This window comes from Schistosoma haematobium, chromosome 1, assembly GCF_000699445.3.
Source record: "Schistosoma haematobium chromosome 1, whole genome shotgun sequence".
In the NCBI taxonomy this organism is placed as follows: Eukaryota; Metazoa; Platyhelminthes; class Trematoda; order Strigeidida; family Schistosomatidae; genus Schistosoma; species Schistosoma haematobium.
This window is the reverse complement of record NC_067196.1, coordinates 37,639-52,044: the sequence shown is the minus strand read 5'-3', so window position 1 is coordinate 52,044 and position 14,406 is coordinate 37,639. Positions and strand designations below refer to the sequence as shown.

The 14,406-nt window shown below is 37.2% G+C and overlaps 1 protein-coding gene across 1 annotated transcript; it reads right to left on the bottom strand.

Annotated features, from left to right (window-relative positions):
- Nucleotides 1-8,471: 8,471 nt before the first annotated feature.
- On the bottom strand, nucleotides 8,472-12,584 carry MS3_00001357 (uncharacterized protein). Its single transcript, XM_051208786.1, has one exon. The coding sequence runs from the start codon at nucleotides 11,942-11,944 to the stop codon at nucleotides 9,842-9,844; it is 2,103 nt and encodes a 700-aa protein (XP_051072861.1). The 5' UTR covers nucleotides 11,945-12,584; the 3' UTR covers nucleotides 8,472-9,841.
- Nucleotides 12,585-14,406: the final 1,822 nt, after the last annotated feature.

Below are 14,406 nucleotides of genomic sequence, written 5' to 3'. Positions count from 1 at the left end.
AATGGCATATGGGAACCGCTCTCATTTTTTTCAAAAAGACTGAATCCGACACAAACAAGATATAGTACTTTCGGAAGAGAACTCTTAGCAATCTAATTAGCAATAAAACACTTCCGTCATATGGTCGAAGGCATAAATTTTACTGTCTAAACAGATCACAAACCACTAACAAAAGCATTAAGCGCAAAGCAAAACAATTATTACTCGAGAGAGATCCGACAACTAGAGTTCATTTCACAGTTCACGTCTGACATACAGTACGTTAAAGGACAAGAAAACGATGTGGCCGACGCATTGTCAAGAGCAACGATAAGCACACTTATGGCAAGTGGAATTGATTATAACGATCTGGCAAAGTTGCAGGAGAGAAACATCGAGCTAAATAAACTCAGATCCGGTGGCACAACATCATTAGTACTCAAAGAGGTGCGGTTTGGCAACACGAAAGTAATTTGCGATACATAAAGAGGCCGACCGCGACCATTTATCCCGAAAACGTTGAGACACGAAATATTCGAAAGCATGCACAACATGTTGCACCCAGGAATAAAAGCCACGATAAAGCTGATTGGTGAATGATTCGTATGGACAAACATGAATCACGATGTACGTAATTGGACACAAGCATGCATGACGTGCCGAAACGTTAAGGAACATCGTCATACTAGTGTAACAGCATAGGTTGGTTGGTTAAGAGTTGACCCCAAACAACCAAGCATATGCCAAAACAGTATTGTTCAAGTATTCATTCACTTCCTTATTTTGTATAAGCGTTATATTCCTTATTATCTTATATTGAATGTTGAAAGCTTTTGTTTGTCTGAACAGATAATCCCACGCTTCACTGTGACTGCGCTAAGATCGAAATAAAGAGCTATTCACTTTTTGTCTGGCTTCTTCTATCAATAACACGAGGGTTATCTATAGGCACGAAACTGGTGAGCCCCTTTTGAACACAAATTAACCTCATTTTTTGTTATTAATATTATTTTTTTTACTCAATCGTAAAAGTAGACCTGATAATCCGTAAACTAAGTTGGGTATATAAATAGTTTATTTTTTTTATTATCTTAAGTTATTCGTGTCATAGAAACCATTTTTTTCGTTCTAATTTTATTGCTATATTTGTCACATACCTCATGTCAGACTTAAAAGAAACCCATAATCTGGAGGATTTGTCACCAGTGGAGATAGACACTGTTATGACTACGAAATCTCGACTTCCAGAATTTGATCGTAGTGATCCTGAGTTGTGGTTTGCTCAACTCGAGCATTATTTCACGAGACACAATATCAAATCTGAAGGGATTCGCTATAGAGATCTGTGTTCTATCCTTCCTCCTTCAGTCGCCAAAAAGTCCGTGACTTGATTTTAGATCCACCATCACCCCAACCGTACACCATCTTAAGACGAGAGATAATGAACCGTTTATCATTATCAGATAGTCAAAGAATCCAAAGACTTTTTCAAGGTGAAACACTAGGTGATCGGTCGCCGTCACAGTTTCTACGTCACCTCCAAGTCTTAGTGGGTGATAACACAGTGGGTGAAGCAGTCCTAAAACAAGGATGGATACAAGCTCTCCCATGCTACGTCCAACACTGTTTGGATGCACAAGATCCTGAAACCTCATTATCTCATTTAGCGCGTATAGCTGATAGAATAATGGAAAGAGGTCCTCCAACTGGATCAGGCACAATAAATCACACACAGAAAGTAGAATCAGCAAAAGACCCTGTCATAGAAGGACTCATTGCGAGTGTTAAGAGTTTCACTGAGGCTGTCACCAGAATGCAAATGGGTCATACAAACAGGAGCAGGTCACCACAACGATCACGATCCAAGTCACAAAATAGGTCACAAATGTCCAGACAATCTGGGTACCACTGGAAGTTTGGTGTCAACTCAACCAAGTGCAGGCAACCATGCGCATGGCCTAAGCATAATTCCAAGACAGCGGGAAACGAGTAACCCCTCCCCAGGTCGCGACAACTGAGGAGGGGCGCCTAAACAGTCGCTTGTTTTATGTCAGAGACAGAAACTCTGGCTTGAATTTCTTGGTGGATACTGGCGCTGCTCTTAGCATCATCCCTCGAAATAAAACTGAGATTAGTCGAGAAACATCCCCGATTACACTTCAACCTGCAAATAAAACTACAATCGCGACATTTGGGCAGAAAACGTTAACCCTAGATTTGGGGTTCAGAAGGCAATTCCCTTGAGTTTTCACGGTAGCCGACTTAGATCTGGCAATACTGGGGATGGACTTTCTAGAGAGATACGAATTTCTAGTTGACACCAAGAAACGGCGATTAACACTAAAAGAAACTTCGTTTTACACAAAAGGCAAAGAAAGTCACATCAGCTCTCTTAACTTGATTCAAACCCCTCCAGTAACAACAGCAAAATTTCAAGATATACTCGCGGAATTTCCAAACTTAACTAAACCAAACCCACAGCCTTCCAAAGACAGACTAAAAGTAAGTCACACTATCAAAACCGAAGGTGCACCGGTGTTTGCAAAACCCAGGAGACTAGCACCAGATAAGCTCAAAATCGCTAGGGCCGAGTTTGATTATATGCTACAACTGGGTATTATCCGTCCCTCTGATAGTCAATGGGCATCCCCTTTGCATATGGTCCCAAAGAAGAATGAAGGTGACTGGCGACCGTGCGGGGATTACAGAGCCCTCAACCGTCAAACCGTACCAGATAGGTACCCAATACCGCATATCCAAGATTTCACAAACGGTTTACAGGGTATGAACATATTCACTAAAATTGACTTAGTCAGGGCATATCACAATATCCCGGTGGCTGATGAAGATATCCCTAAGACAGCTATCACAACACCCTTTGGCTTATTCGAGTTTGTACGCATGCCATTCGGCCTGAGAAATGCGGCACAGACATTTCAAAGATTCATAGATAACCTACTTCGAGATATGCCATTTGCGCAGGGGTATATAGACGACTTGTTAATTGCCAGCCCCGATTTGCAATCACACGAAGAGCATGTACGAGCAGTGTTGACAAGATTGAATGAACATGCAATAAACATACATCAAAGTAAGTGTGTTTTCGGTGTTCAAACTTTAGAATTTCTTGGTCACACAATAAGCCCAGAAGGGATTAAACCTATAAAAAAAGAAGTGGATACCATCAAACAATACCCGATACCTAGCTCTCTAACACAAATGAGAAGTTTTCTAGGTCTAATTAACTTTTATCGCAGATTCATACCGGGTTGTGCACAATTAATGCAACCTTTAACAGATTCACTTAAAGGAAAACCAAAAGAATTCAAACTGTCTTCTGACGCCGTCGAAGCTATTAAACAGCTTAAAGATAAACTGGCTCAAGCAACTACGTTGATATATCCGAATTCTCTTTCCCCACTTGCTTTGATGGTGGATGCTTCAGATAAAGCGGTAGGCGGTACCCTTAACCAACTGATCAAAAACGCCTGGAAACCAATTGCTTTCTTCTCAAAAAGACTCGCTCCAGCAGAGACAAGGTATTCTACCTTCGGGCGAGAACTTCTTGCAATCTACCTGACCATTAAACACTTCCGACACATGTTAGAAGGTAGGGAATTTATAGTCTTTACGGATCACAAACCACTGACAAATGCATTAAAAGCGAGAGCCGATAAATACTCACCGCGAGAAGTCCGACACCTTGACTATATATCACAGTTCACAAGCGATATCCGACATGTCAAAGGTCAGGACAATCAGGCGGCAGATGCTTTATCCAGACTAGAAATGAACGTGCTACAGCAGTCTACAGTAAACTTCGAGACGTTGAGACACGAACAAGAGCAGGACCTAGAATTACAAAACCTACTTAAAACAAACAATTCAAGTCTTAATTTAAAACAGTTCCCATCACCTATCGATGGTATTCTAATTTACTGTGACACGACCAAGGCAATGCCGCGACCTTTCGTTCCCAAAAATATGCGAAAGTTGATATATAATAACTTTCATTCTTTGTCTCATCCTGTCGCAAAAGCTTCAACTAAACTAATCAATGCTAGATATATATGGCCGAATTTACAGAAGGATGTACACAAATGGGTTAGAGAGTGTTCAGCATGCCAACAATCAAAGATTAATCGTCACACAAATTCACCCATAGGTGTTTTCTCGCAACCAGATGCACGTTTTGCACATGTGCATATCGACTTGGTAGGTCCTTTACCCCGTTCAAATGGTTTTAATTATCTTTTTACATGCATAGATCGATTTACCAGATTCCCTATAGCCATCCCGATAGCGGACATCACAGCGGAAACAGTAGCCAAAGCTTTCATGCAGAACTGGGTAACCATTTTTGGTACACCCATAACAATAACGACGGATAGAGGAGCGCAATTCGAATCCGAACTATTTAATAACTTGGCTAAACTTCTAGGCTCTAATAGGATACGCTGCACTGCATATCATCCTCAGGCTAATGGGATGGTAGAACGTTTTCACCGTCAGCTAAAAACCGCCCTTATATCTCACTCAAACCCCAATCAGTGGACAGAATTCCTACCATTAGTTATGTTGGGAATACGAACATCTGTCAAGACTGACGCACAATGTTCAGCTGCGGAACTGGTTTTCGGAACAATTCTGAGACTACCAGGTGAATTTATTAACCCTAATACTAACAGTCAAAAACTTAATTTAGGAAATTATGTAGATCAACTACGGGACCATATGTCTAAACTTAAACCAATTAATACTCGCGAACAATCGCGCGCCGTATATGTACCTAAAGACCTAAGCAATTGCACGCACGTCTGGATAAGATGTGATAAAATAAAATCACCACTCAGTCCTCCATTTGAAGGTCCTTTCAAAGTCGTCTCAAGAAAATCTAAATATTTCGTGATGAAAAAACATGGAAACATCGACACAATAAGTATTGATAGGCTAAAGCCGGCTTATCTAAATCATGAACCACCATACGTATTGTTAGATCGTTTAACTGACAAATCCATTACGGAATCGAAATGTAAAGATGATAAATCTTTACAAATGACTAAAACGGTTCGCTGGGCACATCCAATTAGTCAGTCAAGGATGTTGACAATTTCGGCTGCAGGATAAAATCTAACCACGTAGCTAATCAGACCCTGCATCTACTCAAAAATATTTTTCCCCTCATTCCGCTTCACCTACAACTCCCCAGGCCTTTTACCTTTGATATATAAGTGTTATGTTAAATATTTTTTTAATACTGGACACATAAGCTAGGTATTCCGAAACGATGGCTGAGGATTTTAATCAAACTCATACAACTAACACTGGCAAATACAACGAATTCAAAAAGCAACCCAGGCGAGTTTTATAATTTCTTTTTCTGGTTAATTAACTATGTTGGCTGTACTCCTTATATATTTTTATACATTTTTCACGTAGACTGGCAATATATATATATATACAATATGAACTACTTCTAAAAGTTTTCGGTCGAAGATATGTTTAGTAGCTTGATACGATTAATACTACTATTAATAAGTGGTTTTCTAGACAAAACATTTTGGATTAAACCATGGCCAAGTACTTATTAAAGTTCTCATCATTTTGTTTTATGTTTAGGAAACTTACGTAATGACTTAACTAGTTTTCCTGCAGCATGCTTTTTAGTGTGATCATATAACCCATCTTTATTGGCAATATTCAGATTTTTTTTTAAATTTCTGACATTTAAGAATCAATAACCGTGGAGATATAGTACAGTGCGTTACTGTAAGGTTACTATGTTAGCCGCATTGATTCCACATACCTAATTTTAAACACAACTTATAAAGGAACTATTAAGTAATCATAACATTGAACTAACGACATGACTATCACAGCTATGTTAACGTTAAAGCAATTATTATTAGTGGTCCTGCAGTGGGTCCGTTTTCACACCCAGACACTAGATTTGAACATATACACATCGATATTGTAGGACAACTGCCCGTTTCAAATGGATACAACTATATCTTTACATGCATCGACAGGTTTACACGATGGCCGGTAGCAGTACCGATAAAATACACCTCAGCTGAAACATCAGCCAAAACTTTAGTTGAAAATTGGATTTCTTACTACGGTGTATCAACGATTATCACAGCTGATAGAGGAGCACAATTCGAAAGTCGACTCTTTCAGCAGCTTACAGAACTCCTCGGTATTAAAAGAATCCGAACGACATCGTACCATCCAATGGCAAACGGAATGGTCGAACGCCTACATAGGCAATTAAAAGCGTCCCTTACAGCCGTCATCGTTAACAACGATTGGTCTAATAAACTTCCTCGAGTGATGTTAGCCCTAAGATCAACAATTAAACAAGACATGGGGTGTTGTCCAGCCGATTTAGTATACGGAACTACTCTGCGATTACCCGGAGAATTCTTCACTTCAAGTAAAAGTGTTCCGACTGATGTAGCCGGCTATGTGCAACGCCTGAGAAAGCACATGAGCGATTTAAAAATAACACCTCCCAGGCCACAACAACGACGAGTATTCATACCGCAGGAACTACATAACAGCACTCACGTATTCATTAGAAGAGAATAAGTACAACCACCTCTTCAACCGAGTTATGACGGACCATTTAAAGTGATAGAGAGGACAAATAAAACGGTTACCATAGAGAAAGCTGGGAGGACAGATGTAATTAGCATCGATCGAGTAAAGCCAGCTTTTATCGATAGCGATATTCAGTCAAAAAGTACAGACCATTCTAAGATGGTCACACCAGCGAAACACGAGTCCCAAAAATCAACAACGTTAACTAAACAAAAAGACAAGACTCCGATAACAAAAAGATCTGGTCGAAGAGTAAGATGGCCTCAACATTATGTCGCTGCAATCTTCTATTAATAATTTTCTACTATTTTAAATATTAATTATAACTTCCACTTCATTGTATACACATGCATTACTAATTTCATGTTATACTCTAAAAAAACTCAACATATCTTATGTACCCCTACACTTACACGTATAACTTTTGTTAAAAATGTAAAGCAATACCGCAATCCTTCTATTTATTGCTATTATTTTATATAACCTCACGGACGGCCACAAACCAAATGTACAGCACAGACTAACTTTAGTTCAATTTTGCACAAACCATTTTTTCAAACGATTGTAACTACCCTATTCAGTTTACTATTATTTTTGTGCAAACACAGACATTTTTCCATATATCTTTGTTTGCTGGGGGAGCTATTATAGCGACTCACGTGCAATTCAGTTTAGTTCAGTCAAGGTCTTTTGTTGACCTATTTTATGGACAAAGTCATCCATGCTATAACAACTTGTTGTACTGTTATTATTATTGTGCTTGTATGAAATACATTTGCTTGAACATTGTTTAGCGCCTACGCATGTATTCATTCTGCTAGCTTCATTATTAGCTGCTTAATCTATTCGATGACTCATCCATTTCCCTATATATATATATATATATATATATATATATATATATATATATATATATATATATATATATATATATATGTACATTTTCACTCTTGCTACTACTGCTGCTACTGCTACAATCGTAGTTCGCTTGCTCATTCATTTTTTCCTCTCTGCTGTCTGGTCCCAATTATCTACTAAATAAACTGTAGTAGCTGCTTCTTTTACCTTCTGATTTCAAACACCGTTCAAGATTGTACGATAATGGTTCGAGGGTGATTCATTATTGAAGCACAGCTACTGCAGACTTTACTACGTAATGGTATTTTGTTTTTTCTATTTTGAACTGATTGAAATCATGAGTCAATTGATGCTAGACCACCATCTAAAACCTGTATGCACTGGACGGCCGTTTCGTTTTATTGTGGGACTGCTCAGCAGTGCTCATCCACGATCCCGTCTAGTGCTTCCAGGTTTTTCATGGTGGTCTAGCTTCAACTGACTCATGATCTTAACCACTGAAGTGACTATAATATCCACAAAATCCATCTGACTATATATTGTGTTTCATTACGATAAAGTATAGTTTGAGTGATTTAGAAGGAAACATTATTCAAAAGGAACATATCCTCGATGTATCGTGTTCGTTCGACTTAAACGCAACATGTAAAACGTTCGTCCTCTCAAAACTGTATACATTTAGGACTGCAACTTAATCATTCAATGATGGTTATGTGTTTGAATATTACATAGAATCATCACATCTAATTGAGTACTTCTAATCAATATGTGTTTTGGCATAAAATATACTTTTTTCAAGGTTACAGTAATGATGATAATAATAGTAGACATTATCTGAGAGTTTGATGTGCCCTCAGTTGTTGTTTGTAGACATGCCAATCATTATACTTTCTTGCTGTTTATCGCCATATTCTATATGAATAATCAAATTACTTGGTATTCTCTATTGCGTCTTTAGCGTGATATGAATGATAATTATAGTAAGGAATCTGACTTTCTAATTATGTATCCATATGACTAAAAATCACCTACTCACTAGCAATAAAGATGAATGAAATTTTCATCTGACAAATGATTGCTCCTTTCTGAAGAGAAAATAAAGTGAAAACATATATAATGTCTGTGGATTCAAGGAAGGTCTTGGTTAAGCTTTGTATTACCACTGTAGCCATTTGCCATTTTATTTCACATTAGTTTATTTTAACCTTAGTTTCGTCGGCCAGTCTTAATATATGGAAGGGAGACATGTAGGTTATCAAATCTGCAGCATCGTCTGTAACCTTGATGTATGTCCCAGAGACATCAGAAGACAAGATATGACCTTATTTGTGGCAGTAATGCAATTGGGTAAGTCGAAAGTATATACCCTGGTTAGTCTCAAGGAAGAAGGTGCACAACCATCCTTGGATCAGGTGCGATAACAAAAGTTTACTGAGACATGAATGATGCAAAATTCGATACTCAACCAAATTACGGAAGGCGGTGGGTTTGAAATAACAGAGGATGATCATAAAGAAGCAGTGGGTACAGAAAACTATTTCGGTGCATTTTCCACTCAGGATCCTCATCCAGACGAACAACTAGACTAAAATACAAATTCTAAGAGCCGAATTCTCAACGCGAACATTGAGAAACATGATGTACTTAATGGTTGTTGGAACCTAAGACATCGAGAAGTCAATAGGACTTAATCAAATGCAACTCAACATCCTGAGACAAATTGCACAATATATTGCAAGCCGACTCACTGCGATATTCAATATGTCAGTTCACCTCGGTATGTTACCTACTAACTGGAAGGATGCTCTCGAATTACATGCCTCAGCGGTGTCGTAGTCATTGTTATGACCTTGGGTATGTCTGGTTTCGCTATCACGCGACCTATCTACCAATCCGGATACGACTTATGCGAACTTCACACTAGGCCAACCAATGACGTTCAACCGGTGTGGGCAGTCTAGCGTCCTTGTTGGTCCTATGTACTACGAGCCCTTCCACTTGAGTCCAGAATACAATACCAGCTTCGAATTAGGGCAGATCGTTTATTTCAAACATACTCGGTTTATATATCAAACAGACAGACCACAACACACCATAAATTAGAAAATAACATATGTACACAAATAAGCCAAAAGTGGCTGTGAACGCGGGGGACAGTAATTAATAGACTGAACATAGTTTAAGAACCGTAAATCGTACAATAATAAATTATAGATCAAAATAAAGCTTATAATAAGAGGGATATAAATATACATAATCTAATGATTGAATAGTTTTACAATAAGAATATTTATAGAATATTAGTCCACTAATAGTCCTCGGGAGTTACCTGTAATTTAATCTTCGCTCGGATATAACACCTCCCCTTTTTTTTTCAAAGATTCCAAGTTTAGATTCGGATTTAAAAATAAAGAATTTTTTTTTTGTAACTTTGAATTCTCCAACATTCTCCTCCTCCTCGAAATAATGTTGGGTCCTTATATCTCCAAGTTACAAATAATAGGACATTATTTAAACGACGTTTCTCGCATTGAATGTCGGATCCACTAGAAACGACTAGATGATAATGAACAACCTTTGATTTGAGGTCAAAGTTTAATTCTTCTGAAGCATTACTTTCAAATCCATTAGGAATTTCATCAATGGATAATGGATCATTACGGAAATCATCATCTAACAAAATTACATTAGACTTTTGACCATAATTTGACTCAGCCGATATTTTTTTCTCATTTTTATAAAAAATTTCATCAAAATTACATGCATTATTCTGAGAACCCATATCTGCTACCTTGTCATTAGATATCGGATAAGCTGATTCAATATAAATTTCTGTCTCACAATGATTTTGAGTAACATTCGGTATAATTGGGTTCATCGTGTCACTGCAGTTACTTTCTGAATACGAGTCCCCATAACTTTCTCGGCTAATATCACGTGGACCATAATTTTGTTCTAGCTGAAATTCATTTTCAGAGCTAGACAGGACCAGTAGTGCTTCATTCAATTCTGGACTCCGGGCTTCATCTACAGGGTCTGGCTCTTGATCATTTGGTATCGTCACAACTTCATGTGCATTTAGCACAATATTTCCTTGCTCTGAGCTGGACACGTTACTAATATTACGTTCTCCTTCTGGTATAAAGGGATTTCTAGGATTATTTGTGCTTTTCATTGTGCATATTTCATTTAATGGTACATCCCATAAATTCAGTTTATCTATCCAGTCTATACCAATAAGGTCTAACTCATGTCTGTTCGTTAAGTAACAATTTCCTGTAAAGTAATTATCTCGGAATTTAACAGAACATTTTATCATTCCCACAAGTTTTAATATATCTCCGGACGCATTCCGTGCAGTGTGCTCTGTTGGTAATACTTTCGGACACCCAATTAAATACCACGTTCGTTTCGAGATTAGTGTGATATCTGACGCTGTGTCCAATTGCAATTGAATATGAACACCATTAACAATTAACTCCACATATCTTCTTTTATCCGCTACGCTTAGAGCCAATGTAGAATATACGCTGTTTATATACTTACTTTGGTACTGATGCGGACGTCTGGTTCGTTTTGATCTCAAACTTTCTCTAGTTCGGCAGACTATCTCTTTGTGGCCAACTTTATTGCATATAGTGCATCTATGATTTCTAAACCGGCAAAATCTTGAGAAATGCCACGCACCACAATACCAACATTTAGTTGCAGGTTTAGGAGTTTTCGAGTAATATTTATGACTTTTGGTAGTATTTTGTCTTTGACCTGTTTTAACAGCATGCACAGAATTAGATGGTGCAGCACTTTTGGTTTCCAGCATAGCTGTATCTTGTTTTAAGTTAATTAATCGTTGGCATTCAGTGGTGATAGTTTGTAACGTCATTTCATCATCATGTTCCATACGAGATAACAACTTCATGCGAAAATCAGCATCAACAGGAGAGTTCAGACCAGAAATAAATAATAAGCATTTAAATTGATCACTGGTTAACACATTTAATTTAAATCGTTCTGCTTGTAAATTTACTCTTCCGGCGTACGTAGTATAATCTTCATCAGCCTCTTTAGTCAGCTGTAGACAGTTATACCGGATACGGAATAAAGACGACTGTTCACAAAACATTTTATTTAGGATGTTAACAGTTTCATCGAAATTAACTTCTCGCGGATGTCTAGGCAGGATATGGTTTTTATACTTTTGATGCTCATTAGGACCAAGTTTCTGTAATAGCAGACGGACTTTCTTTGCGTCATCTATCGCAGCAAATTCAACTCGGAAAATATCTTCAATTCTGCCAAACCATGCTTCGAAAGTGCGACCATTGTCTGCATCAAATATAAATTCTGAAACTGGATTAAGGTATGACTCGATACTTTTATGTTCTGGAATCTCTTGTTGGATAGATAGTTTTCCCAAAAGTGCTTCCAATAGTTTTTGTTGCGAAGCTAACATTTGATGCTGCTGCTGTATTAATAACTGCAACTGTTCTGAAGAATTTGCCATTTTTCTTCTCACTGCTAATAATAATATTAATTCCAAACAAATCACCGGCAATTATAACAGCTAATTTATTTTCAAAATCTGAGTCACCACCTGTATTTTTTTCCAAAATCCCCGTCGCCAATTATTATGACCTTGGGTATGTCTGGTTTCGCTATCACGCGACCTATCTACCAATCCGGATACGACTTATGCGAACTTCACACTAGGCCAACCAATGACGTTCAACCGGTGTGGGCAGTCTAGCGTCCTTGTTGGTCCTATGTACTACGAGCCCTTCCACTTGAGTCCAGAATACAATACCAGCTTCGAATTAGGGCAGATCGTTTATTTCAAACATACTCGGTTTATATATCAAACAGACAGACCACAACACACCATAAATTAGAAAATAACATATGTACGCAAATAAGCCAAAAGTGGCTGTGAACGCGGGGGACAGTAATTAATAGACTGAACATAGTTTAAGAACCGTAAATCGTACAATAATAAATTATAGATCAAAATAAAGCTTATAATAAGAGGGATATAAATATACATAATCTAATGATTGAATAGTTTTACAATAAGAATATTTATAGAATATTAGTCCACTAATAGTCCTCGGGAGTTACCTGTAATTTAATCTTCGCTCGGATATAACAGTCATAATGCTGAAAACAATAGTCATTATCTTTCTAGAAATATTCTGTTACGTATCCTCCGAACTTCCATGGTTTTTAGTTTCTTCAAATATATATTCAAAGATTTGTACTTTTCCGGTTTTGATATTAAGGACTTCAGTTAGTCAGTCGGAAAGCACTTTGCCACTGCTAGTCACTTTCAAAATGCATAAAAATATTGAAATGTAACGTTTTAGGAAATGCTGATTTGCTATAATTGGAGATTAAAAACGATTACACATACTATATTGCCAGTTGAACTGGTAAACTATTCGAAAATTTACACACTGATCAAAGAACAGTAATCAAGGCCCAAACGATAATCAGTTATCAGGTTCTTTTCTACCCAGTAGTCCATTAGAAGTTGACCATAAATGTCAGATTAACCCTTCTATTGCACCTAACTCGATCATGACTCGTGATTCATACAATAATATAGTTGAAATTTCTGATCGCATAGAACACCAAATAAGAAAACTCATTTTAAATATGATCGTTATGTAAGTGTTAGAAGATGCGGCTAACAGTACCTAACCAGCTAGTAATAATTAGATGGTATAACGTATAACAATAGTCAATAGATTCACTGAGAGTCTACAACAAGGGGAAGAAAGAGTTTCTGTGATAACGTTACCAACTAATTACACAACAAAAATGCAAATAACAATGTATTGAATAATAGTTCCGAGAGTATCAACTTTCCGAATAATCGTTCTATTGTAAAAGTAATCAAAAGGCAATATTGAAGCAATACCCTTACGATGCACATTAGCTAATCAGGATCAAGGTTGACAGAACAAGCCTTCAGTCATATGTGGAGAAATTCGAATATCTAATTTCCATCTGGATTTTGTTTTAATAAGTATGTTCAGAAGAACGATGAAAACTTCCCAAGTGAATCATTCAGCTCAGAGAACGAAACTTCACAGAAAGAGGCTAACCACCAACAAGTCATCATCCAGGTATATACAATTCTTGTTCTTTTCAACTACTAACCATTACTCCTAATCCTAGATCGTAATCCAGTTTACAACATTCTATCACTTACTTTACGAATATTGTATGGATTTCAATAAATAAATTTTCACCCACCAATATGAGTAACCTCACATGTCACTAATTTGATGTGTCAGAATTGTGTTAAGGTCTACTCAACTATATCGTTTGGCTAACCTTCCCTACAATAACCAGTATTTCATATTTCAGTGGGCTGCACCTAGGTATAACTATTACATTTTTAAATTATCACAATCAATGAAGATTGGCCGCCACGCCAATCGACCTTCCGTTTGTACTTAGTACCCTTATCATAACTCAATTGTTAACTATCATCAATTGCTGGAGGTGTACTCAAATCTTCCATTTCATAAGCTATATTTCACAATGGCAGAGTAATACTAATGGAGCATCCAGTCTCGGTAAAATAATATTTTGAAATCCCATTGTGATGTATGCTACTTATGTCTGTAGACATAAGTAGTATATGAGACCAATCAGTGGTGGAATGCATAGCAGCAGAAGGTTGGATAGATAGATCAATTTTAACGCATTATTGAATCAAAGATTATTTTCTTTCTTGATAAGTATGATACTAGTCAATATTGAAATGAAGTTTTATTGATCCTATCTATATTGATTTTTAATATCGTTTTATCATCATCTGGAATGGTTGAAATCAAATAGTTACTGTTTGTATATATTTTTATCGTTTAATTTTTATGTAACTAAACTGTTCATATTCTTGTCCCTGTTCTTGTGAGTTTCATTTTGATCTATGAACAATTATCATACGATTTACAATTG